Source organism: Panthera uncia, chromosome A2, assembly GCF_023721935.1.
Source record: "Panthera uncia isolate 11264 chromosome A2, Puncia_PCG_1.0, whole genome shotgun sequence".
NCBI classification, from domain to species: Eukaryota; Metazoa; Chordata; class Mammalia; order Carnivora; family Felidae; genus Panthera; species Panthera uncia.
Genome location: NC_064816.1, coordinates 112,173,785 through 112,198,339, shown reverse-complemented (window position 1 = coordinate 112,198,339; position 24,555 = coordinate 112,173,785). Strand labels below are relative to the sequence as shown.

General features: G+C 45.0%; 1 protein-coding gene across 1 annotated transcript in view; it reads left to right on the top strand.

Annotated features, from left to right (window-relative positions):
* The window catches only part of GSDME (gasdermin E), a 55,484-nt gene that overhangs the window by 12,374 nt on the left and 18,555 nt on the right, over nucleotides 1–24,555 (top strand). Inside the window, exons 3-4 of the mRNA XM_049642926.1 lie at nucleotides 18,535–18,706; nucleotides 20,335–20,455. Coding sequence (XP_049498883.1) covers nucleotides 18,535–18,706; nucleotides 20,335–20,455 — 293 coding nt within the window. The remainder of the gene's footprint in view (nucleotides 1–18,534; nucleotides 18,707–20,334; nucleotides 20,456–24,555) is intronic.

Below are 24,555 nucleotides of genomic sequence, written 5' to 3'. Positions count from 1 at the left end.
CAGGGGTGGGGCAGAGAGAGAGAGAGAGAGAGAGAGAGAGAGAGAGAATGAATGAATGAATGAATATCCCAAGCAGGCTCCACACTGTCAGTGCAGAGCTGGATGTGGGGCTTGATTCCACAAACTGTGAGATCACGACCTGAGCCAAAACCAAGAGTCAGACACTTAACTGAGTGAGCCAGCCAGGTACCCCAGGACTCATGTTTTATTCTTGAGATACATAATTATTAAAAACATAAAAATATTTTAAATTAAAAAACATTTTAAAAATGTTTTAAAGATTTTATTTTTAAGTAGTCTCTACTGTGAGGCTTGAACTTACAATGTGAGGCTTGAACTTACAGCCCTGAGATCAAAAGTCACATGCTGTACTGACCGATCAGGTGCCCCAGATCTATCATTATTTTGTAATAAACTCTCATTTTTCTGCCTTGTCTTCCCTTGTCAGTGGCCATCTGTTACCACGTTAAGCCTTAAGTATAACCACAACAATCCACCCCTCTCTGCACCTGATTTATTGCTTCTAATCTCCTAGGGTCTTGGGGAAGTTTATTCCTGGTAAATAACTTCTGGAACTTGGTATGTCACTTCTGCTGCTGGCCTCAGTTTCCTCAGCTGTTGGTGAAGTCACAGGCCTAGATGATCTTTGCGGGTTTCCTCCTGGGTAAATGTTAGAAGTGAGTGGACTACAGAGTGTGTCAGCCCTTCTCCCTGAGTTCAGGCCTTGGTTTCAGCTGATTTCTAGAGCAGATACCATTCTCATTCTGTGTTGTGTTGTAAAGCAAATTCTGGTAGAACAGATTAAAATTCCGCATGAATGTGTGATAATTAGAAGTTTGGCTCTTCATTAAGAATTCCAACTTACAGGGGTGCCTGGCTGGCTCAGTTGGCAGAGCATGCGACTCTTGATCTCAGGGTCATGAGTTCAAGCCCCACGTATGGCGTGGAGTCTACTTTAAAAGAAAAGAATTCCAACTTATAAATTATAGATCTTGCAAGCACTAGTATGGCAATGACAAACCTTCATAATAATTTAAAATATTTCAAAATCACACTCAATCTTATTATATCTAAATACTTCCAAATACCAAAGTTTTACATACACAAAATTTTAATTTTTTTTAACATTTATTTATTATTGAGAGATAGACATGGAGCTTGAGCAGGGGAGGAGTAGAGAGAGGGGAAGAGACAGAATCTGGAGCAAGCTCCAGGCTCTGGGTTGTCAGCACAGAGCCCGATGCGGGGCTCGAACTCACAAACTGCTAGATTATAACCTGAGCCGAAGTCAGCTGCCTAACTAACTGAGCTACCCAGGCTCCCCTACACACACAAAATGTTAAATGCTATGCTTTATTATGGCCCACGTTTGACCTCTCTAAAGTTACTACAGTAGCTCTCATGAGTACTGTTTCTTTCCTTTTCTTTCTTTCTTTTTTTTTTTTTTTTAAGTTTGTTTATTTTGAGAGAGGGAATCTCAAGTAGGTTCCATGCTCAGCATGGAGCCCGACACAGGGCTCGATCTGATGACCATGAGATCATGACCTGAGCTGATATCAAGAGAGGGATCCACTGAGCCACCCAGGCACCCCTCATGAGTTTCAAAGTGGCATCAACTGTTACCTTATTTAAAAGTTCTTTGAGTTCAGGGTTTTGAGGGCCCATATCTGTCTTTTTTTTTTTTTTATTTTTTTTAATGTTTATTTTTGAGAGAAATAGAGTGTAAGCGGGGAGGGGGCAGACACACACACACACACACACACACACACACACACACACAGAATCTGAAGAGGCTCCAGGCTCTGAGCTGTCAGCACAGAGCCTGACACAGGGCTGGAACTCATGAACTGCAAGATCACGACCTGAGCTGAAGTCGGATGCTTAACCGACTGAGCCACCAGGTGCCCCATCAAGGGCCCGTGTCTTTCTTAAAGCAGCTATGCAATGAAGTTGGAACTGGTCTTTCCAACAAGATAAATTTCCCTGTGGTCAGTAGATAGTTTGGAAATCCTTTTGTCTTAGTGCTTGTCTCTGTGCAGGCATCATTTTTATTTTAAACTTTATTTATTTATTTTGAGAGAGAACCAGCAGGGGAGGGGCAGAGAGAGGACACAGCAAATCTCAAGCAGGTTCTGTGCTGTCAGCACAAAGGCTGATGTGGGGCTCGAAATCATAAACTGTGAGATCGTGACCTGAGCCGAAATCAAGAGTCAGATTCTCAACTGACTGAGCTGCCCAGCCTCCCCCGGGCATCATTATTTTAAATAGAGTTTGTGCCTAACAATTTAAAGACTTAGGACCACACATACTTAGAGAACAGGAGTATCCTGACCTTAGTCCTTTCCTTTATTCTTTTTTTCTTTGTTTCTCCTTCGCAGTTAGCCTTTAAGTAGTCAAACCAGGGGAGGGCATCCTGAGGTCTGGGGGTGGGAGCAGCCAGGAGCATCTCTTCATGCTTTTCTCTTGGTGTTGGTGGGAGGGGTATTTTTGGCCACTCATGGAGTGGTAAACTACAGGCTCATTTTTAAAATGAAAAAAAAAAAAAAACAACCCAAACTGTGGAAACATACATACAGAAGTATAAAGAGTGGTGTAACAGGCAGTCATATATCATCTTCTCCCACTCCTGGCTTAAAAGAGATCTTTTGCTTTAAACCAAGACATAGGAGCCATCTTTTTCTCCTTCGATGCCCCAGATTTCATTAATAAAATAGGACTAGTGTTCCCAAGGTATGTGTGTGAAATGAGAGAATACAAACAAAGCATGGCATGTGCCAAGTCCTCTTTGCATGTTGCTGTTAGTGTGAACACCTCCATAACCAGTGCAAAATTATTACTTGTCCCACGTAGAGCTTGGGTATTCAAGCCAGGAAGGTCAGAGCTGTCAGAGGTAAATGTGTGACTTAGTCTTTGATAATAGAGCAGGGAGATGCTGAGTTTCAGAAGAGAAATAAAGTCAAGTCCTTGGAGTTTCTAATGTGTAGCATTTCCGATCTTCACATCTTGGAGGAAACAGGCAGCCGTGTAGCCTCCATTGGGAACCCTGCCATGGAAAGACTAACTACCTTCAGTGAAAGCGGGGGAGGCTCTGGTCTGTGCCTGTGGCAACAGCCTGGCTTCTCCCAAAATGAGTGTGGACCAGACATGTAGCTGTGCCATGAGGTCTGGAAAGCAGTAAGCTGTTCTTCACGTTTTGTTCCAGGAGGTGCTTGTAAAGTTCTTGAATAAAGATGTACGAAGCCCTTGGACAACATCAGTAAGACGTTAATAGCTTTGTCTTGGTGAGCTTTCAAGGACCCACCAAGTCTACTATTCTTGAAAGATGTCTTTTCTGAGACCAACCCTGCTCCCCCCGATCCCCGCCTGGCCACACCCATCTCTGTGCTCTTTGAAAGTCAGTCAACGGGTTATTTTTTTCAAATTATTCTGTCTCCTGGTTTTGATCATAGTTCTTAGAACTGGGGGCTCCTGGAAGCTTGCTTGACCTTCTGTTATTTTTATCCACAGTATAATCATAGCTAACTAATAACCCCTCATGGGGGAGATGAGGGTTTTCTGGGGATTCTTTCACATATTTGATCCTGGGAGTGGTTTGTGTGTTTTGTTTTTTGTTTTTTGTTTTTCTTTTTTTTTTACAGAAACCATCCTGTCCTATGAGCTTTACTTTGACAGGTTACTTCAGATCTTTGTGGAACTAGGTACGATTTAAGTCCTGAGGAGAGATGTTCAAGTACTATTCTCTTCTACAATTGGTAGACATTGTCCTATTTCATCAAATCCCAGATGTCATCTGTTGTAAGATGCACCACTATTTTGCATACCACTAAGAAAGAACACTGCAAGTTAAGCCATGCCACCTGTCAATTTTAAAACATCCTGATTTCAGATATGTGAAGATGTGGAAAAAAAATGTGTGTTTTAAAATTGATGAGACGTGGTATTCAAAATTGGATCGCCTGGAACAAATCAGGGTTCGAGTTCAGATGAGCAAATGTTTATCCCACCTGAGCTCTTCATGTGGGGTCTGACACATGGACTGTACCCATTACTCCTTTTTAAAAAAATGTTTTTAATGTTTGTTTATTTTTGAGAGAGAGAGAGAGAGAGAGAGAGAGAAAGAGAAACTGTGAGCAGGGAAGGGGCAGAGAGAGAAGGAGACAGAATCTGAAGCAGGCTCCAGGCGAGCTGTCAGCACAGAGCCTGAGGCGGGGCTTGAACTCACGGACCGCGAGATCAGGATGTGAGCTGAAGTCGAACGCTCAACCGACCGAGCCGCCCAGGCATCCTAAACCTCCTTCTTGATCTGACTCCTCCTGAGATGCTGGTTGGTGAGGCTTAAGTCCAGTTATCTCAGCCAGAAATCTGAGTACCAGACGTGGCTCCTTCCTCACCTTCTCTCCTACACCTAGTCCCTCACTAGTTGGTTCTACCTCTTCAGTATCTCTCCTACCTGTTACTATTGCCCTAGCCTCACAACCACTTCCTGGTGCTGGCCTCTACCATCTGTTTGGTGGATGTCCACCAGGTCTCCTGGTGGATGTCCTCCCCTCTGTCACCCCTCCCAGTAGATTCTCCACAGGCCATGGGTTGGATCGTGTCCCTTCCTGGCTCATGCCCTGCTGTGCTGTCCACTGTCCTAGGATGGTGTCCATACCCTCCTCTGGTTGACATGGCCCAGCTTTTGCGTTTCAGTGTCCTCTCCCACCATTCTCTCCTCACACTCTCAGGCCAGTCCCTGGAACTTATTTCAATTCCTGGGATTAAGCCCCAAGCTCTTTTCACCTCAGGCCATGTCTGACAGCTCCTTCACTCCTGTCCCCACAGAGGCACAGAAGGACACATGTAGACTCCCCTCCTCTGCTTCTGGCCAGTTCCTCAGAATAGCCCCCACTGCCTTCAGGAGCCATGTCACCCAGGGATTCCCCTATTGGGGCACAAACCAGTGTTACTCTATGGGGTAACATATGTTGTACCTGCCTGATCCCGTGTCTGTGTTCCTCCCAGCACACCCTCCAGCTCACCTCTGGCCCTGCACAGTGTCTGCTGCATGCTAAACAGCATTTGGTTGAGAGAATAATTGGTTCATGTTCACTTTACATCTGAAGAGCCTCAATCGCTGAAGTTAATTAGTTTGCCTGGACTTGGCATTTAAGCCCAGGTCCACATAACACATGATTTTTCAGGTCTAGCTGCTAAAGCACGGAGCTCTGAAGGAGAAAAATGTCCAAAGGGCTCCTGCATGAACTCAGCTCTGTGCACCAGCTTTACTTGGTTTATCATCTTGTAGACCTGGAGCATCTCAGAAGCGGTGGCAGTGACTGAATTGGTCTGTGTGGAAGCTGAATGTCTGTAATTGCTCAGGAGTTTTGTCCTCTCTCCCTGGGTTGTATGCAAGCGAGATGAGGTGTCACACAGACTACAATGTGAACAGAGGTGGAGCCACTGCAGTGTGGGGGTCACGTGGTCATGTTGGTAATCATGTGCGGTGAGCCTTGTGCCTTGACTTTCAGTTTTTTCGGGCAATTGACAATCCCGAAGTCACCACCAAGTGAGAGAAAGAGCGAGGCTTTTCTCATTGTATTAAAGTGGAGGCCCCAGGGTGCAGTAGTTTAGGTTTCTGAGGCTTCCTGACCCCAGCTCTGGGTTCAGTATCTCTGGTGTGCAGGAAGTTTCTTTTATGGTTGAAATAGAGACTCTTGGTTGGCGGTGAGGAGCCAGGCTATGGGTGGCTGAGAGGGCCTGCTGCTAGGCTCTGAGGAGCAGAAAGGCTGCTTGTGTGTTAACAAGCATGTATTTAGTACTTTCTGTATGGAAGGCCCAGCGGAGGTCTTGGAGGGAGAGGGAAGACAGAAGGGCACAGGGTTGTGGGGATGGACACACTCGGGTGCATTCTCATCCTGTCCCTTATTAGCTGTGTGCCTTCGGGTCATTGGCTTATGAGGCCTCCGCGCTTCTTGTCACCCTGTGAAATACAGGTGACAAGAACTTCACAAGCCTCTTAGGGTGCCTCTGGTGGCAGAGAACCTCACATAGGATATCATTGTGAGGTAGGATGAGCCACCCTTAACCCAAGTTAATGGTGGATGGTTAATCCAGTGGCCCCCTGGGGCCCCAATCCCCATGCACTGCGTATCTCAGCAGCCTTACCTCTCCTCTTGGTCCCCAAATGACCGCATTGTAGACCACAAGGTCCAGAGGCAGAAAAGCAGTCTCTTTCTTGTACTACTTTTTAAGAGGGAGGAAAAGGCCTCGTGGGATCCCCCAGCAGGTTTTCCTCAGGTCTCAATGGCCAGAATTGCTACATTGGCCTATCCTACCCGACTCCCTGCTAAAAACAATGGGGTTACCAGGATTGGCCGAGAGACTCGTCTGTGGGGCTAGGCCTGCCCATTCCATCCACTAGCACCAGGCTTTCAAGGCTGAACAAACTTGGGGTGAGCAGCTGGTGGTGAACCATTCTCGGGGCCAGAGTGCCCAGTGCGGCACCTGGAGGGGCAGCACAGACACAGGTGAGGTGCCACTTTGTGCCCTTTCCCTCCAGGAGTGCACAGACTTGAAAGGGGGAGACGGGTTACCCTGGAGGGCTAAATGGGCAGATGGAAACAGCACTGGCTCCTGCATTTCAGGATTCTAGGGGAGGTTTACCGCAATTCACCTCGCGTCACACCTCGGGGGGCGTGGGGGTGTCTGGCTGCGTCTGTATACTGGAGGACACTGGTTGTCCACAGAGAAGCCAGATGTGCTTGGTGAAGTGTCAGAAGAACAAAACTAAGCTTCCAAGCACAGTGCATGGACCTCGTCTGAGCAGCCTTTGTAGTTTTCCACCAAGTCCCGTCTGTGACCCCGTACCTCTTTCACTGTGGCCGCAGCCAATGAATCAAAACTTTTTGAAAGAAAATACCTAAACTGCTAATGATTTAATCATCAGCATACATCTGTGTTTCTGTGCGTTAGTAATTCTCACTTCATACTCTCCCAATAGTAGGCCAGCCACCATCTTCTGGCTTTTTTCAATGTCTCAATCTCTGTTCCCGGGGAGATGTTGAAAAGCAGCTCCGGCCGTGTTTCTCCAGAGCGCTTGTGCACCCTCTGCCTCTCACTGTCAGTTTTCAGAGCAGTGTAGCAGAAAGAGCACTGGTCTGGGAGTCTGCAGCTGTGTGTCCTTTTGATGGAGTCCCAATAGTTTATTTTTGCTTTTATTTCCCTTGCCTCAGGAGACATATTTAGAAGAATGTTGCTATGACTGAGGTCAAAGACCTCACTGCTTGTGTTCTCTTCTAGCATTTTTATGGTGTCAGGTCTCACATTTAGTTCTTTCATCTACTTTGAATTTATTTTTGTGTACGGTGTAACAAAGTGGTCCAGTTTCAGTCTCTTGCATGTGGCTGTCCAGTTTTCCTAGAACCATCTGTTGAAGAGACTGTCCTTTTCGCATTGGATATTTTCCCCTGCTTCATCAAAGATTAATTGACCATATAATTGTGGGTTTATTACTGGGTTTTCCTTTAAAAAATTTTTTTTAATGTTTGTTTATTTTTGAGAGAGAGAGACAGAGAGAGATACAGAGTGCAAGTGGGGGAGGGGCAGAGAGAGAGAGGCACAGAATCTGAAGCAGGCTCCAGGCTTTGAGCTGTCGGCACAGAGCCCGATGTGAGGCTCAAACCCACAAACCTTGAGATCATGACCTGAACTGAAGTCAGATGCTTAATAGACTGAGACACCCAGGCACCCCTCTGCATTTTCTATTCTGTTCCACTGATCTATGCATCTGTTTCTATGCCAGCACCATACTGTTTTGATGATTACAGCTTTGTAACATAACTTGAAGTCTGTATTGTGATGCCTCCGGCTTTGCTCTTGTTTTTCAAGATTGCTTTATCTATTTGGGGTCTTTTGTGGTTCCATATAAATTTTAGGATTTTTTGGTGATTGTCCTCTTGCAATAGAATTAAAATTTATATATATAAAAAAGAGGCCACGTGTCCTGGTTTTGTCCATGTTGCTAAAGTGCCATGTGATTCAAGTGAGTCTGTAACCTCTGAGGGGTGACATGTTTCCATCTCAGGCCCATGCAGACACTGCCAATCAATCATGGCTTTCTTCTCCTCACTGCCACGGGCCTACACTCGGTCTCAGAATCCTTTTCCCTACAGGTAAGCTGCGATTGCTGATGGGGCCATCTCAGAGGATACTTGAGATGCAACTGGTTTTCCGTCCCAGAACTAGTAATCCCTGGGGCCCTTATAGTTTTATAATTTCTCTGTAGCATACTGGATAAAAGCTGATGTTTCCTATGATGTCATGCTCTATCTGCTTTTTGGAGAGCCTTATGAAAATTCTTATAGGACCTGTTATTACCAATGGCTATTACAGAGGGGGGATTGTGCCCGTAGTGACTGCTTTGGTCTTGTTCAGTGAGAAATCACCAGCATCTAGCCCAGTGCCTGGAACATAAGAGGATTCAGCTATTTGTGGGATTGAATGAATGAGTATGGAGGTGGTGGTCTGTGTGAGAAAGTATGCCTTTCTCTCGTCTCTGTAAGAGGGATCCTGGAGACTGGATTTATGCTTTGGAAAAGAAAGCTGCTTCCTTCCTTCTTACGGATATTATTAGAATTGTAAAAGTCTCTGGATTTCTTCTCTGTGAATTTGCATTTTGGCTTTCAAAGCCTTAGAAGTAGAATTCAAAGTAAAGCTTCAGCCTAGGAGATGAGGCAGCTTTATTGGGGCTGGGCCTGGGGAATTTTTAGGCGCTTTAGGAGAGGAGCCTCTTTTTCCGCTGGCTGCCCTGGTCCCCAGCAGCAGCCCCAGCTCTGAGTTTCACTTCCCTGCCGGCTTCCCTGCCTGCTACTTCTTAGAGGCTCCTGCCTGGTTTTGTCTCTCAGTCAGCTCCCATTCTGTATCTGTGTAGCTATTTCTTAATTGCTTTGAGGGTCCACCTCCTGACTGACGGCTCACCGCATGAAGCACCCTGAAAATTGTCTGCATGTGTTTGACCCTCCTGGGAAGGGTTCTTGATTGGGCTTTCCCGCCAACAGTGGAAGAAAAGAAACATTTGCAGACGGGTGCAGTGTGGTCACTGTATGTAAGCCCTCATTAAATATAAGCTTCATAGCCAGTTCTCATTTTACAGATGTGCAAACTGAGGCTCAGAGGAGGTAATAACCCAGTGAATAGGAGATAAAGCTAGAAAGCATCTCCAGAAGGAGTACAGGTGTCTGTGTTGACACAGAGCGGCCTGCTACACAGAAGTAGGATGATCCCTCAGGAGAATGGGGGCAGGGAGGGTCCAGCAAGTACATTGAGTGAGGAAAAGGCACTCTTCTCCCCATTTAGTGTTACTTCCCTTCACTTGCCTCTGGATGTGTTTCTTTGGGTCTAACCCTTGGAAGAGTGATTATATGGTATCTCACATCTCGATGGCCTTCTGTTCTTGCTTTCATATTGTCCCCCAGGAAGAAAAAGGAACCTTGGGCTGTCCTTAAAAGTATGTGTGAAGAGGACAGAGAACATCTGGCTGTTCATTTTCTTACAGGAGAGCTTTTGTCTCCTTCCTCCTATCTATGGACATTGATCTCTGGCCGGACTGGAGAAGAGAAAGTTTTTTTTTTTTTAATTTCTTTATTGAGGTATAATTGACACATCATATTATATTAGTTTCAACTCTACAATGTAATGATTCAATATTTGTATACATTGCTAAATGATCACTATAATAAGTCTAGTTAACAGCTGTCACCGTATGTAATTACAAATATTTTTTTTTCTTGTGGTGAGAACTTTGAAGATGGACTCTTCTAGCAACTTTCATATATGTAATATAGTGATCCCCCTTACCTGTGGGCAGTATGTTCCAAGACCCCAGTGGATGCCTGAAACTGTGGATAGTACCTAACTCTGTGTATAATACATTTTTCCCTATGTATATGTACCTATGATAGAGTTTAATTTATAATCCCTTAAATGCTTAATTTATAAAGAATAATAACATAGAACAGCTATAACAATGTTCTGTAATAAAAGTTATGTGAATGTGGTCTCTTTCTTTCAAAATATCATATCTTATGTACTGTACTCACCCTTCTTATGATGATGATAATCATGAGAGATGGTAAAATGCCTGTGTGATGAGATGAGGTGAGGTAAGGTGTACGATGTAGGTACTGTGATGTAGCCTTAGGCTACTCTTGACCTTCTGATGATTCATCAAAAGGAGGATCATCTTTCAGACGATGGCTGACCACGGGTTGTTGAGACAACACATAAGGGGGGGCCTACTGTACAGTGTTACTAACTAGAGTTCCTATGCTGTACATTACATCCTCATGACTTATTTATAACCGGAAATATATACCTTTTGCCCCCCTTCACCCATTTTATCCATCCCCAACCTCCCACCTCTGGCAACCACCAATCTGTTCTCTGTACCTATGAGTTCTTGTTTTTGTTTATTTTTCTGTATTCCATAGATCATACTGTATTTCTCTTTCTAAGTCTGGCTTATTTCACTTAGCACAGTGTCCTCAAGGTCCATCCATGCTGTCCCAAATGGCAAGATTTCATTCGTTTTTATGGCTGCATAAAATTCCATTGTATGTATGTATCACATTTTCTTCATTCATTCATTAAAGGGCACTTAGGTTATTTCCACATCTTGGCTGTTGTAAATAATGATGCATTGAATGTGGGAGTGCATATACCTTTTCAATCCAGTGTTTTGTGTCCTTTAGGTACTCAGAAGTGGAATTGCTGGATCATATGGTAGTTTTATTTTAAATTTTGAGACCTCTGCATGTGGTTTTCACAGTGGCTGCACCAATTTACATTCCTACCAACAGTACATGAGGATTCTCTTTTCTCCACATCCTTGGCAACACTTGTTATTTCTTGTCTTTTTGAAAGCAGCCATTCTCAGGTGATATCTCATTTTTTTTTTAAAGTTTATTTATTTATTTTGAGAGAGAGTGTGCGTGCATGTGCATGTAGGAGGGGAGAGGTAGAATCCCAGAACCCACATGGGACTCAATCCTGACATAGGGCTCAATCTCTTGAACCGTGAGATCATAATCTGAGCTGAAATTAAGAGTCAGATGCTTAATTGACTGAGCCATCCAGGCGCCCCTCACTGTGGTTTTGATTTGCATTTCCCTGACGATGAGTGATGTTGGCCATTCTTACATCTTTTTGGGAAAAATGTCTATTCAGATCTTCTGCCCATTTTTTAAATTGGATTTTTTTAAACTATTGAGTTGTATGAATTCTTTATGTATTTTGGCTGATAACTCCTTATCACATATATGATTTGCAAATATTATTTCTCTTTCAGTAGGTTGCCTTTTCATTTTGGTGATGGTTTCTTTTGCTGTGCAGAAGTGAAAACTAAAGTTTGATGTAGTCCCACTTATTTTTACTTTTGTTGTTTTTGCTTTTATTTTTGCTTTTGGTGTCAGATTAAAAAAATCATCAGCAAGCTCAATGTCAAGGAATTTACTACTGACATTTTCTTCTAAGAGTTTTATGGTTTTAGATGTAATATTCAAGTCTTTAATTCACTTTGAGTTAATTTCTGTGTATGGTGTAAGATAGTGGTCCAGTTTCATTCTTTTGCATGTGACTGTCTAGTTTTTTCTCTGCACCATTTATTGACTGTCCTTCCCCATTGCATATTCTTGGCTCCTTTGTGATAAACTAATTGACCATATGTGCATGGGTTTATTTCTGGGCTCCTTATTCTGTTCCATTGATCTGTGTCTGTTCTTATGTCAGTACCATACTGTTTTGATTCCATTGCTTTGTAATATGGCTTGAAATAAGAGATTATGATGTCTCCAGCTTTGTTCTTTCTCAAGTTTGCTTTGGCTATTTGGGGTCTTTTGTGGTTCCATGCAAATTTTAGAATTGTTTGTTCTATTTCTGTGAAAAATGCCATTGGTATTTTGATTGAGATTGTGTCAGATCTGTAGATTGCTTTGGGTAGTATCTTAACAATGTTAACGTTAATTCTTCTAATGAGCACAAACTATCTTTCCATTTATTTGTATCTTCAATTTCTTTGATGAGTGTCCTATAGTTTTCAGTGCACAAGTCTTTCACTTCCTTGGTTAAATTTACTCCTAGGTATTTTATTCTTTATGATGTAAGTGTAAATGGTATTGTCTTCTTAATTTCTCTTTTGATTATTTGTTACTAGTGTAAAGAAATGCAACAGATTTCTGTATACTGCTTTTATGTCCTGCAACTTTATTGAATTTGTGTATTCTAATGGTTTTTTGGTGGAGAGTTTAGGGTTTTCTGTATGTAATATCATGTCATATGCAAATAGTCACAGTTTTTCTTATTTGGATGTGTTTTGATTCCTTTTCTTGCCGAATCGCTTTGGCTAGGACTTCCAATACTATGTTGAATAAAAGTGGTGAGAGTGGGCATCCTTGTCTTGTTCTTGATCTTAGAGGAAAGCCTTTCATATTTTCACTGTTGAGTTTGAGGTTAGCTGTGGGCTTGTCCTATATGGCCTTTATTATGTTGAGGTATGTTCCTTCTATACGTACTTTGCTTTGTCAAGAGTTTTTGTCATAAATAGATGTTGAATTTTCTTTTTCCGCATCTATTGAGATGGTCATATGATTTTTATCTTCATTTTGGTGTATCACATTGATTTGCAGATGTTGAACCAGCCTTGAATCCCTGGAGTAAATGACACTTTGTCATGTCGTATTATCCGTTTAATACATTGTTGCATGGGCGCCCAGTGGCTTAGTTGGTTAAGTGTCCCACTTTGGCTTAGGTCATGATCTTGCAGTTTGTGAGCTCGAGCCCGGTGTCAGGCTCTGTGCTGACAGCTCAGAGCCTGGAGCCTGCTTCAGATTCCGTCTCCCTCTCTCTCTGCCTCTTCCTCATTCACCCTCTGTCTCTCTCTCTCAAAAATAAATAAACATTAAAAGAATGAAAAAGGAGTGCGTGGGTGGCTCAGTTGAGTGTCCGACTTTGGCTCAAGTCATGATACCACGGTTTGTGAGTTTGAGCCCCGCATCAGGTTCTGTGCTGACAGCTCAGAGCCTGGAGCCTGCTTCAGATTCTGTCTCTCCCTCTCTCTCTGCCCTTCTCTCACTCTCTCTCTCAAAAATGAATAAATGTTAAAAAAATACATTGTTGAATTTGGCTTGCTAATATTTTATGAGGGTTTTGTGTCTGTGTTCATCAGGGATATTTGTCTTAGCTCTCTTGTGGCCTCCTTCTGGTTTTTGTATCAGGGTAATGCTGGCCTCATAAAAGGAGTTTGGAAGCATCCCCTCCTTTTTTATTTTTTGGAAGGATTTTTAAAAACATTTTTTAATGTTTTATTTATTTTTTTAATGTTTATTTTTGAGAGAGAGAGAGAGAGAGAGAGAGAGAGACAGACAGACAGACAGACAGAGTGCGAGCAGGGACAGTGCAGAGAGAGAGAGGGAGACACAGAATCTGAAGAGGCTCCAGGCTCTGAGCTGTCAGCACAGAGCCTGAAGCGGGGCTTGAACTCATGGACCGCGAGATCATGACCTGAGCTGAAGTTGGAGGCTCAACTGACTGAGCCACGCAGGCACCCCGGAAGGATTTTTGAGAAGGATTAACTAATTGTTTTTTGAACATTTGGTGGAGTTCACCATTGAAGCTGTTTTTTCCTGGGCTTTTGTTTTTTGGGAGGTTTTTGATCACTGATTCAATCTCCTTACTAGTAATAGATGTGATCAGGTTTTCTATTTCTTTATGATTCCAGTCCTGCTGGAGATTTATTCCAACCATGCATTTTAGAATTTATGTGATAAATTATTCATCTATCCATCACCTGGTGGGTAGGATAGGCATGGAGGTAGGGGTAGGGTACTCTGGTAGGGTAGGTACAGAGGGTACTCTGTCCTCCGGGAGCTTACAGTTTTTCCAGAGGTCTTTTTTAATAAGAAACATTTTTTGAATAATTGGTGTGTTCACGTGGTTTAAATGTTACAAATCAAAAAGGGAAAGGGAGAAAAGGGAAGGAGTGTCCTCCCGATCTTCCAGCCATCTAGTTCCCCACTCAAGCGGTAATTACTGTGAATACTATCTTCTTTTTCTGAAGACATTCTGTCCATGTTATTCAGTGGCTCTTAATGGGGCTCAGGGGAGGTGGAGCTAATTTAGACAACCTGGGGAAAGTTTTCTAAGGGCACGTTGCCACAGCCACCAGGTGATGGGGTCAGGGAGAATGAGCAGGCAGAGATATTCTGAAAAAGATTCTGGAGGACTTGGGTATAAACCCCCCTTCCAGCCCTACCTGTGGGTCTAGCTAGACAGGCAAGATCTTTACATGTGGAAGTGGACATACTAATACAAGAGTTTGCTAGAGATGAAGGTCACATTCTGGTACAGCCAGAGGGTGCCCTCGCCCAGAGGGGCAAGAAAGCAGTGGTGGGTCTGCTGTGGCTGGGGGGTTGGGAGGCTTTGTGAACAGTTACCATCTACAACCTTTCTGGACCTCCATGTTCCTCATTTATGAAACTGCTAATCTAGGGTTTTAAATTTTCTTTCCCCTTGAATCCGTGTAGTGGTCTGGAGGAACCCATAAACATCTTTAAATGTGTACATGAAACATGGAGGATTTTAATGTAAATGGATTACACTGAAACCTGATGGTTTCCCCACTTAGTGGGCCCAGGGTATCCCTGTTGCACAGGGATCTATGCTCTGGGGAGGCCATGGCCATGTTCTGGCCCCCAGGAGCTGCTCTGCATCCTGAGCTGCTTGCTGCCTGCTGATGGTAAGTAGGAAAGGAGATGGGGAAAATTCCCTCTGAGATGGCTTTGCAAAGAGTCCAATGAGGAATCCATTTCCCCCTGATAATTAGCTCCCTCTGTCTACATCAGGTCTTCTGTCCTCACTGAAGATGAGTAGGTCTGTGTGGTGTTGGGTTTCCAAAAGGTGGCAGCACTGTTCTGGGAAACAATCCCCAGATGGGTGGGGAGGGCCTGCCCTTGCAGCCCTGCCTGTGTAGCTCAGTGGAGTATTTGTGAGTCAGCCTGCGTGGGTCTTGTCCATAGTACTAACCTCCCCACTCAGCTGAGTCTCTCAGCTTCAGAGATGGACCCTGGCCAAGCCCTGGCTTCTGTTCTTAGTTTGTGGTGGGGTCAGCCCGCAGGGGCCACTCTGAGGGCCACTAAGCCTCACAGGTGCGTGGCTGGATGGGCACACGTCCAAGGACTGGACCACCATCAGATGCAAAAGAAAGTTACGGTTCTGCAATGGACTTTGCTCCCTTTTGCGTCTGGTGTTTGGTGTGGGAGTTCTGGAGGGAGGTAGGCATTTTAAGCAATGCAGTCTTGGGCAGTTTAGGCTGATTTTTTTCTCTCCAAATAATTTAACATTGGCTAAGACAGCATCAAGCATTTGGTGGATCTGTTTAAGGCATGTGGTAGTGCAGTGATTTCTGGTGTGCCAGAGTCCCTTCAGACTCTGGGTGGCCTTCCATTGTCCCTCTGCTGTGAGTTCTGGGGTTTGGAAGCTGGAAGTTGCTGCTTCTGATGTGTGTGTTCACATGGGCTTGGTTCAGTACCTGAACTGTAATTGAAGCAGCTGATTTTCAAGAATCTGCTAGAAGATGAAATTGTCTATACTGTCAGAGTAGAGCATCAGAAGGGTCTGGTTCAAACGTATGTTTTGACTGGTGGATACACTGGTTCTCCTCTTCCAAGTCTGTGTCTCTAGAACCTGAACACAATCTTGGGAGGATTTACCTCTACATATCATTCTTTAAACTACACTGCTAACCCTCCATTTCCTCCATCTTCTATGTGTTCTTTCACACAGAGATGCATATATATATATATATACACACACACACACACACACATTTGAATGTTCATTAAGGCAAAGAGACAGAGAAGCAAAAAAAAAAAACCCCACAAGTTTTATTCATCCATTTATTCCAAAATTATATATGATTCCCTGCTATGTACTAGACACTGTCCTGATAGTAATTGGAGGGCACAGTCCCTACTTGCATGGAGTTTAGGGGGAAGAGGAAGATAATGTACAAATAAACAAATGTGCTAGAAAAGTATTAAGTCTAAATATGCTCTCCAGATAAGTGGTCTCAGGATGTGACAGTGTGACAGAGTTGTTACCGTGCACAGGGTGATCAGGAAATGCCTGTCACTCCTGAGGAGGTGACTAACATCAGCAAGATGTAGGAATTGGGACATGGCATTAAGGCTGTGGGGCAAGCACTCGCCTGTTGTGTTTAAGGCATGGAGAGAAAGCTGGAAGGTGGGATTGGCCATGGGCAGGGGCCGGATCACAGGATGTGATGTAGTCACTGAAGGTTTCTAAGCAAGTGAGTGAGAAAGTGCCTCCAACCCAATTAAATGACTCATATTCCCTTTAAGTGCACACATTGGGGTTTATTTTGGGCACCTCAGTAGAAGAACACCAGAAGGTAGTGGGAGCCAGCTGGAGTTCGTGTGGCATTTAACTCTGTGTTCACTGCATGTCCTCTCCTCTAGACCCCACACTAGCCCCCTCGAGTAGAGCACTGTTCCCATCCATCTATATAAGAAAAGCAAGGTGCGAAGGTAGAGTAATTAGCCAGCTGGAGGGCCAGAGCTTGAATTTGAACCCCACGGGCTGGGCTCCAAGCCCCTGTTTCATTGGCCTTCCTGGAATGGACCCCTGGGCAGCTTTTTGTAGTTGTTGTCAATTTTTTTTATTACTTAATTAAAAAAAAAAAACCCATGATTTATTTGTTTATTTATTTATTAATTCTGCACCCACCATAGGGCTCCAAGTCATGACCCCAAGGTCAAGAGTCACACACTCCTCCTACTGAGCCAGCCAGGCCCCATATTACTTACTTAACATGTGTGAAATGTTGTTATAATTTGCATTTCTTTGACACTACTAAGATTGAGCACCTTTTCATGTATCGTTACTTTTTTTGTTATAAAATATATATAACCTAAATTCTATCATTTTAACCATTTAAAAATGTTTATTTTTGAGAGAGGGAGGGAGAGAGAAGGCATGTACGTGCATGCACAAGCAGGGGAGGGGCAGAGAGAGGGAGAGAGCGAGAATCCCAACCAGGCTCTGCATCAGTGCAGAGCCTGATGTAGGCCTTGAACTCAGGAACCGTGAGATCACTACCTGGGCTGAAATCAAGCGTCGGACACTTAACCGACTGAACCACCGAGGTGCCCCTATCATTCGAACCATTTTTAAGTGTACAGTTCAGTGGCATTTCTAAAACTTTTTGTCACTTTCAAATAGAAACTGTGTAGCCATCAAGCAAGAACTCCTCATTCTCCTTCCTCCCAGCCCCTGGTAACCTTGAATCTACTTTCTACCATGATGAATTTGCCTAGTCTAGGTATTTCATATAGGTAGACTCATCCAATATTTGTCCTTTTTTGTCTGGCATATTAGACCTAGCATACCATCTGCAGGGTTGGTTCATGAGTCGGCATACATCAGAACATTATTCCTTTTCATGGTTGAATAGTGTCCCATTGTGTGTACATACCACATTTTGTCTGTCTATCCGATGATGGAGTTTCTACCCGGGACAGCTTTTCACATGGAGATAGGACCTTACTAACTACTCACTCCTGTTCTGAGGATACTTTCTGAACCCTGGAGAATCTGTGTTTGCCCCATGTCAGGGTGACCCTTACCTGTGTGTGGTTAGAGGTGCTGCTGAATTTTTTAAAGGTAATTAACCTTGAATTATTTAAAAAGCTCAAGATGAACACTGTAACTGTTGCTGTGTCAATATGGACTCTCCTTAGGTTCTTTCCTGTCCACCTCATAGATGTATCGCGTCAGAGGAGAACTCCGCAGGGGTTATTTCATTGTTTACTTCTAAGCCTGAAATCTGTCTCCTGTACATGGATAATTTAGCTTGTCCTGGAAATTCTCCAGAGTAGCCACATAGGAGCCCCAAGTCTGTGCTGGGGGGCCTTGAGCACAGACTGACTTCGGTTTCCTCATCTGTAAAATGGCATGAAACTTCTCCTAAGAGATTCTGTGTCCTTCCCAGACAGGTTAAGAAGCTCCTTTTTATTTCAAATCCAGTTTCTTCCTTGCTGTGGGAAGCCTGATCCTCTCTTCTCTTGAAGGAACTGGTCAGCATTCCCCCCATAATCCCACATTTCCTGTGATGGCTGTGGGCCCTCAGCCGTTGATGAAATGGTGAAACCGACTTTCCAGGGTGGAAAACTGGTGGATTTCAGCCCCTGCACTAGTTGGGTTTCTTTTCTTCGTCCTTGACAACCAGTGATGCTGTTCGGTAGGGAGCCCCCTGCCCTCCCGGGCAGCCTTTCTCTGGATGCCTGGAAGCTCCTGGGTGGCCTTGGGAAGTTTGAGTTGAGTCTTTCTGGATGAACTGCCCCCTCTCTCGTGGCCAGGAAAGAAGCAATGCTGGTTGTTACCCGCGTACTCTTGAGCCGCCGGCTGTGTGAGAGAAGATCCACTTGCTGCATCGATCTCCCCTGAGGCAGGAGGCCACTCACGGCCAGTTTCCCTTTTCAGAGCAATAAATCTGGGAAATCCTGTGCTGCAGCAGGTGCTGGAGAGGAAGAATGAAGTCCTGTGCGTCCTAACACAGAAGATAGTGACCACGCAGCAGTGTGTGATCTGGGAGCACATTCAGGTGGAGGAGCAGTGCGGCGGCGTGGTGGGGATCCAAACCAAGGTGGTGCAGGTGCGTGGCCGCCCCGGGGTGGAGGCACCGGGGCTGGAGGTCTCGGTCATCGCGACCCGGGTCAGGGGCCTCTTGGGGTTGTGTCTTCGTTTGTCAGGCCTCTTCTGTAGTGAGCTAATAGAAACCCAACTCAAATCGGCTTAAACAAGAAATAATGTATTGGCTCGTGTAACTGAAACATTCAGGGGAATCTGAGTTCAGTTGCTGCTAGAAGGGAAATTGGGCAGACGGTGTATGCTGCCTCCCCTGGGGTAGAGTCCCTGTCAGGTAGGTGCTCTCCTTGTGGTGTGGTGGCTCTTTGCTGCCACCCCAGGGGAGTGTGCTTCAGGGCCGGCTCTCACCATCGTCACTTGTACCCATTTCTGAAGCAGACCCAAGGCCAGGGCAACACAACCCTCGGAATGGTCAGGTGCCTTCCCCAAAAGAAAATGGGTCAAAGGAGCATTGGTCAGGCCAATACACAGATAGCTACCAGAGCCTTACGGAGCCAGAGGTCTCAAAATGACCACTTTGGGATCGCTTGCCTCAAATTCTTTGTGGACTGAGCTAGGGAAGGTAAAGAGCAGTACATGTGTCTATACACAGAAAAACAGATGCTTCTGGATTAAAATAGAAGCAGTCTTATTACCAGGCTGATCCCTGAGCCAGTACTAGACTTCTGTGGAACAGGAAGCTATCAACCCCAAACTGTTTCTTCCACAGTCTACCATGGTGTCTGATGACCTATTCTCAGAGATTTGTTTCTTGGAGTGACTTTTGACTTTTTCCAGAGGACCTGGGAAAGTTGTATTTGGAAGGAGGTGGAGACAGAGGTTGGGTCTGGAGGTGGACTCTCCTTGGGGCAGGAAGTCTGGATAGCAGCGATGAAGGAGGGGCCTGATGGGAGGCGGCTTTGGCCAGCCCTGCCAGTGTTTCTGCCTGTGGTGACCCCACTACAGGCCTGGCGCCTGCCTGGAAATCAGGAAGCTGGCTGTCCTCCCACCAACTGGGATCAAGTTGCTAAAAGGGGTCTCTGATCTCCAGTGTTGAGGCAATGATCTCCCCAGGCCGTCCTGGGAAGGGGTCATATTTGTAACAGTGTTGGAAGGACAGAGCTCTGCTGCCTGATCACTTGACGTCTCCTGGAAATCCTCCTCTCATGCCTCCAGCACCTCCCCTGGGCTTATTTAACAGCCAGTGTGCCAGCCACAGGGGTCTGGAATGATGCCCCTGGGGAGGTCCTTGCTCTTGGCTAGTTCTCCCAGTCAGGCACTGACATTGTTTGGGATTGTCATCATTGTCCAGGCTGTCACAGTGGTTACCATAATCCTCCGTGAGGGAAATGACAAGTTACCTTGCTCATTTATCTGCTTTATTCAGTACTGTTGACCTAGTCTCATTATCCCCCACACTCTGGAATCTCATTCCACAGAAGTTTGGCCATTTACTTCCCAATATGTGCATCACATCATGAGGCCCACAAGGATCACATCCTTACATCTGCTGATTGGCTCCTATTTTCCACTTGGTTCCTCGGGCATTTGCTCAATGTTTTTGTATGCAAGGCCCAAGGCTGGCCACAGTGGGGAGGCAGAGAGAAGCCTGGGGAAGTCTGAGCTCATGGGGGCAGCTTGTGCTCTCACTCACAGGTGTCAGCGAAGGAGGATGGGAGTGTCATCAAGGACACCAACGTGGTGCTGGAGATCCCGGCTCCCACCACCATAGCCTACGGCGTCATCGAGTTGTACGTGAAACTGGATGGCCAGTTTGGTGAGTGCCGCCTCCTGCCCTGGGTGTTAGGAGAAAGAGATGGGAAGTGTGGGATGACAAGTGTGGATGAACTTTCACCAGCACGGCACAGGGTCTATGCTGTGGGCATGCCATCAAACAGACTGTGGATCGGCCCTGGTGCCATGGTGTCCGTGAGGCAGGTTGTGGATGTCACTGAGCATTAACTCTCCATCTCTGGAACGGGAAAGGCATTCCCTCACCGAGCTGTGGTCAGGATTACATGCGATGAGGCATGTGAAGTGCCTGGCATAGTGGTTGTTTATTAACAGCCTCAGCTGTTAATAATACTATCAGCATCCCACCTTCCTTCCCCCAACATGAAGCCAAAAATGCTCCACTTGACCTTGCTCTGTTGATCACCAGTGTGTTCAAAGCTGGGAGATCCTGGCCATTGCATCATTTGAAGAAAACAAGGGCTTTAGCGTAGCTCATGTTTGCTGATCTTAGATGCTCACGGCTCCTTCCTCCTGCTCTTCCTGAGAAGAGGTTGTGTCGAACCTAAGAAAACTGACCACTTCTTGGAGACATGAATGAATAAATGTAACATAATAATTTACTTTTTAAGGTATGGTAATGGTATAGTTATGTTTATTAAAAAAAAGTCTTCTGTTAGAGATTATACTGAAGTCTTCACAGATGAAATGGTAACATGTCTGTGGATTGCTTCAAAAATAGTCCAGGTGGAATGTAAAGGGTGTATGCGTGGGGTTGGAAGAGGTAAAGAACAATTGTTGGAGCTGGTCACTGGGTATGAGGAGGTTCGTTGTACTACTCTATTCTTGCGCCATTTCACGTTTTCCATAATGAAAAGTTTTAAAAGGTGTGCCTTGATACACCATGCACATATCTCTTGGTGTCCCCTGTTCTTCTCCTGTTTGTTCTCTGAAGTGGCAGGTTAGGGAAGAGGAAGTTGTCCAGGAGGCAGCTTTTTGTGTGCACTTGGCCCACACGAGTTAACTATGGCATTGAGCTACAAGTATAGGCACTTAGAACACTGATGGTCCTTACCTGACAGTCACAAGCTCCTGGGCACGTGAGGAGCCAAAGAAGAGATGTGTGAGGCCCGGAATGCAATGGTGGAGCCTCCGCTTTCTTTTCACACATGGAGCAGCCTGCATTTCAGGGAGGTGACACAGAGTGAGGGTGTCAGGTTTTTAGACATTGTTCTGCAGAGACTCCTTAGGAATGCATGAACTAACAGAAATACCAAGAATTGTGACCTACAGGCTTCAGGCCATGGTTCCAGATTTGTGTCCTTGTTTGGCATTTTTATGATTTTATTCTGTCTCTTTGGAAGTCTTCTACTTGAACAAGATTGTCGCTCCTGTTTTTGTTATCAGCATGTTACCACATGCACTTACGTGATTCCAGCCCAAGATGTTTAGGCCCGGTTATCCTGTCCAGATGGGTTGGTAGTCGAGGGGTCACATTTATTAGCCTTTGGAAAACTTGGCCTGCACCCAAGGATGCCCATGAGTGCTCTGAGGACCTTTGGTGGCCGAGACCAGGCTGGGGCTACCATTCAAGGCTGTGGGGCCTGTGGGGATCCCCTTCCTGTTTCTCTGAGGAGGTGGCAGTGCCCTGCCACTTGCAGCTCTGGTGGGGCACCTGCAGAGGGCCTCTCTTTCTCAGACAGGATTGGAAAGACACAGACTTGTCTGGCTGGCTCTCCTGTTTACATTTCAATTTCCAGCCTTTTATCTTGGCTGGCTTCTGCTGTCTTTGAAAATATGCTCCTCTTTGTGCTGTTGAGAAGAGGTCCCCAGGGGAAATCGTGGAGGTTCTTTTGGCTCACTTCCCTCACCCCAGCCTAGGAAGCCCTGCTCCATTGCCCTTTCCCACTGCCGAATCTGTGCCTGTGCAGCCTGGTGGCCAGGCTGACTTTCTGTGCAACTCATAGCCTGATTTTTAAGCCAGTTTTGCTCCCCCCTGCCTTTTCCCCCATCTGTGTTCCACGGAATATTCTGATCTGGCTTCATAAACATAGATTTGCAGGGGCCAGAAGGGCCCTTAAGAGGCTGCCTGATGTCTCCTCCCCACCTTCTGAGAGGGGATACATTGGACAAGGATCCTGTTTGTCCTCTGAGCCGACTCCTCTGAGTCCCTTGTGGGAGGCACCATGTGGCCTGTCGAAGCCAAGAGATTCTCTCATCCATGACCCCTTCCTTCACCAATAGCTCTCCTCTTATAGCCAATCATAGACGTCGTTTTATGGTTTTGAACTTTAGCCTTGTACTTCGTACAATTAGGCATTATGCCAGTGTCCTTTCAGTGCATACTTCTGATTGGATGCCCTGTGGACATGAACCTGTGCCCCTGACTCAGCCTCAGTCAGTGCACTTGTCTGCAGGTCTACTGGCCCCAATAGCATTTCCCCACCAAGTCCCGCCACACACTCTTAATTGGCTTCCCCGCTTCTGTGAATCTTTCCCCATCTGTTCCATCCTAGCAGTATAACTAATATGATTCTTTAAAAATAAAAATGTGGTCATTTCACACACCTGCGTAAACACCCTTCAAGGGCTCCTTTTGTCCCAAGACAAAGTCTGCATTTCAGGTGTGTTGTGGTCCAGCCCCAACAGGTGTCTAGCCTTCCTTCTAATCTCCATCTGGCCAGAGTTAACCCACTGTCTAGGAACACTCGTCTGGCCCTTGTTCCAGAGCCCCATGACTGCCTGTGTGCTCTCTGCCCTCTTTGTCCAGCTAATTCTTACCAAAACTTTAGGAGGCTCCTTAGACACTGCTTCATCCAAGAAACTTTTTCTGGTTCTCTCTCTGCTCTTGCCATTTTGGCTTCAGGGACCTGTGCACCTCCTCCAGTACCCCTATGCTATGTCTTCCCACTAGTAACATACTTACTGTTGAGGCCTGGACTATAGTCCTTTTGTGTCACTGGCTCTTGGCACAGTGCCCACCACCAAAAACAATGAAAGAATTGGCAGTGTCTCCAGGGGTCTGTGCATGTGTATAGGCAAGAGTGGTGCTGATGCCATAGACTCCTAAATTACCAGCTGGGGGGCCTGCCTGGCTCTTGGCAGGATTTGAGCCTATGTTAATTGTCATGGTGGCTGTCTTGGGGGAGCAAGGTTAACACCTGAAGCCTGGTTCACATTCATCTGCCTCAGTGCCTGGTGCCAAGGGCACAGTGAGCCAGGGGTGCCCCAGGTGCCCCAGATGCCCAGGGGTCGGATGAGTGCATAAAGGATTGTTTCATTTGTCTTTAGATAGCCATTTGATTTTTGTCATTAGTACCCACAAGCAAGTAAAAATATGTGCTAATCCTCATGACATCCATATTTTAATTCTGTAGCCTGTGCTTAAGTACACAAATGATTAAATAGAAGCATAAGGGGCACCTGGGTGCCTCAGTCAGTTAAGCGCCCGACATTGGCTCGGGTCATGATCTCACGGCTTGTCGGTTCCAGCCCCATGTCAGGCTTCTGTGCTAACAGCTCAGAGCCTGGAACCTGCTTCGGATTCTCTCTCTCTCTCTCTCTCTCTGCCCCTCTCCCACTCCCACTCTCTCTCTCAAAAATAAACATTAAAAACAATTTAAATAGAAAGATAAAAAGAGCCCTAATTCATGAGTGCACTTGCTATTTTTGCTTATTAAGCACATAATAACTATCACATAACTGTTACCTTAGGTTCTTAAATATGGACATATTTAAGGAAATATTTTATTATTTAAAAAAAACTTTTTATTATGGAAAATTTATACATGTTCAAAAGTAGAGATAATACTATAAACTCCCATGTACCAGCTTTAATAACTGGGTTGATTTGTGTTTCATCTACAACTTGACCACCTCCCTCCATCCCATTCAATAATTTCGAAACAAATCCTAGGCATTGTATTGCTCTATCTATAAATACTTCAGTATATCTGAAGATGAGCCTTTTTTTTTTTTTTAAAGACAAGTTTTGCCTTTATATAGATTCATGGAGACTGTATTTATTTGAGTCTGGTCTTTTCACTCAATATGTTTGTAAGATTCACTTATACAATTGCAGAAATCAGAAATTCACTTTTATTTTTTATTTTTATTTCTTTTTCAATATATGAAGTTTATTGTCAA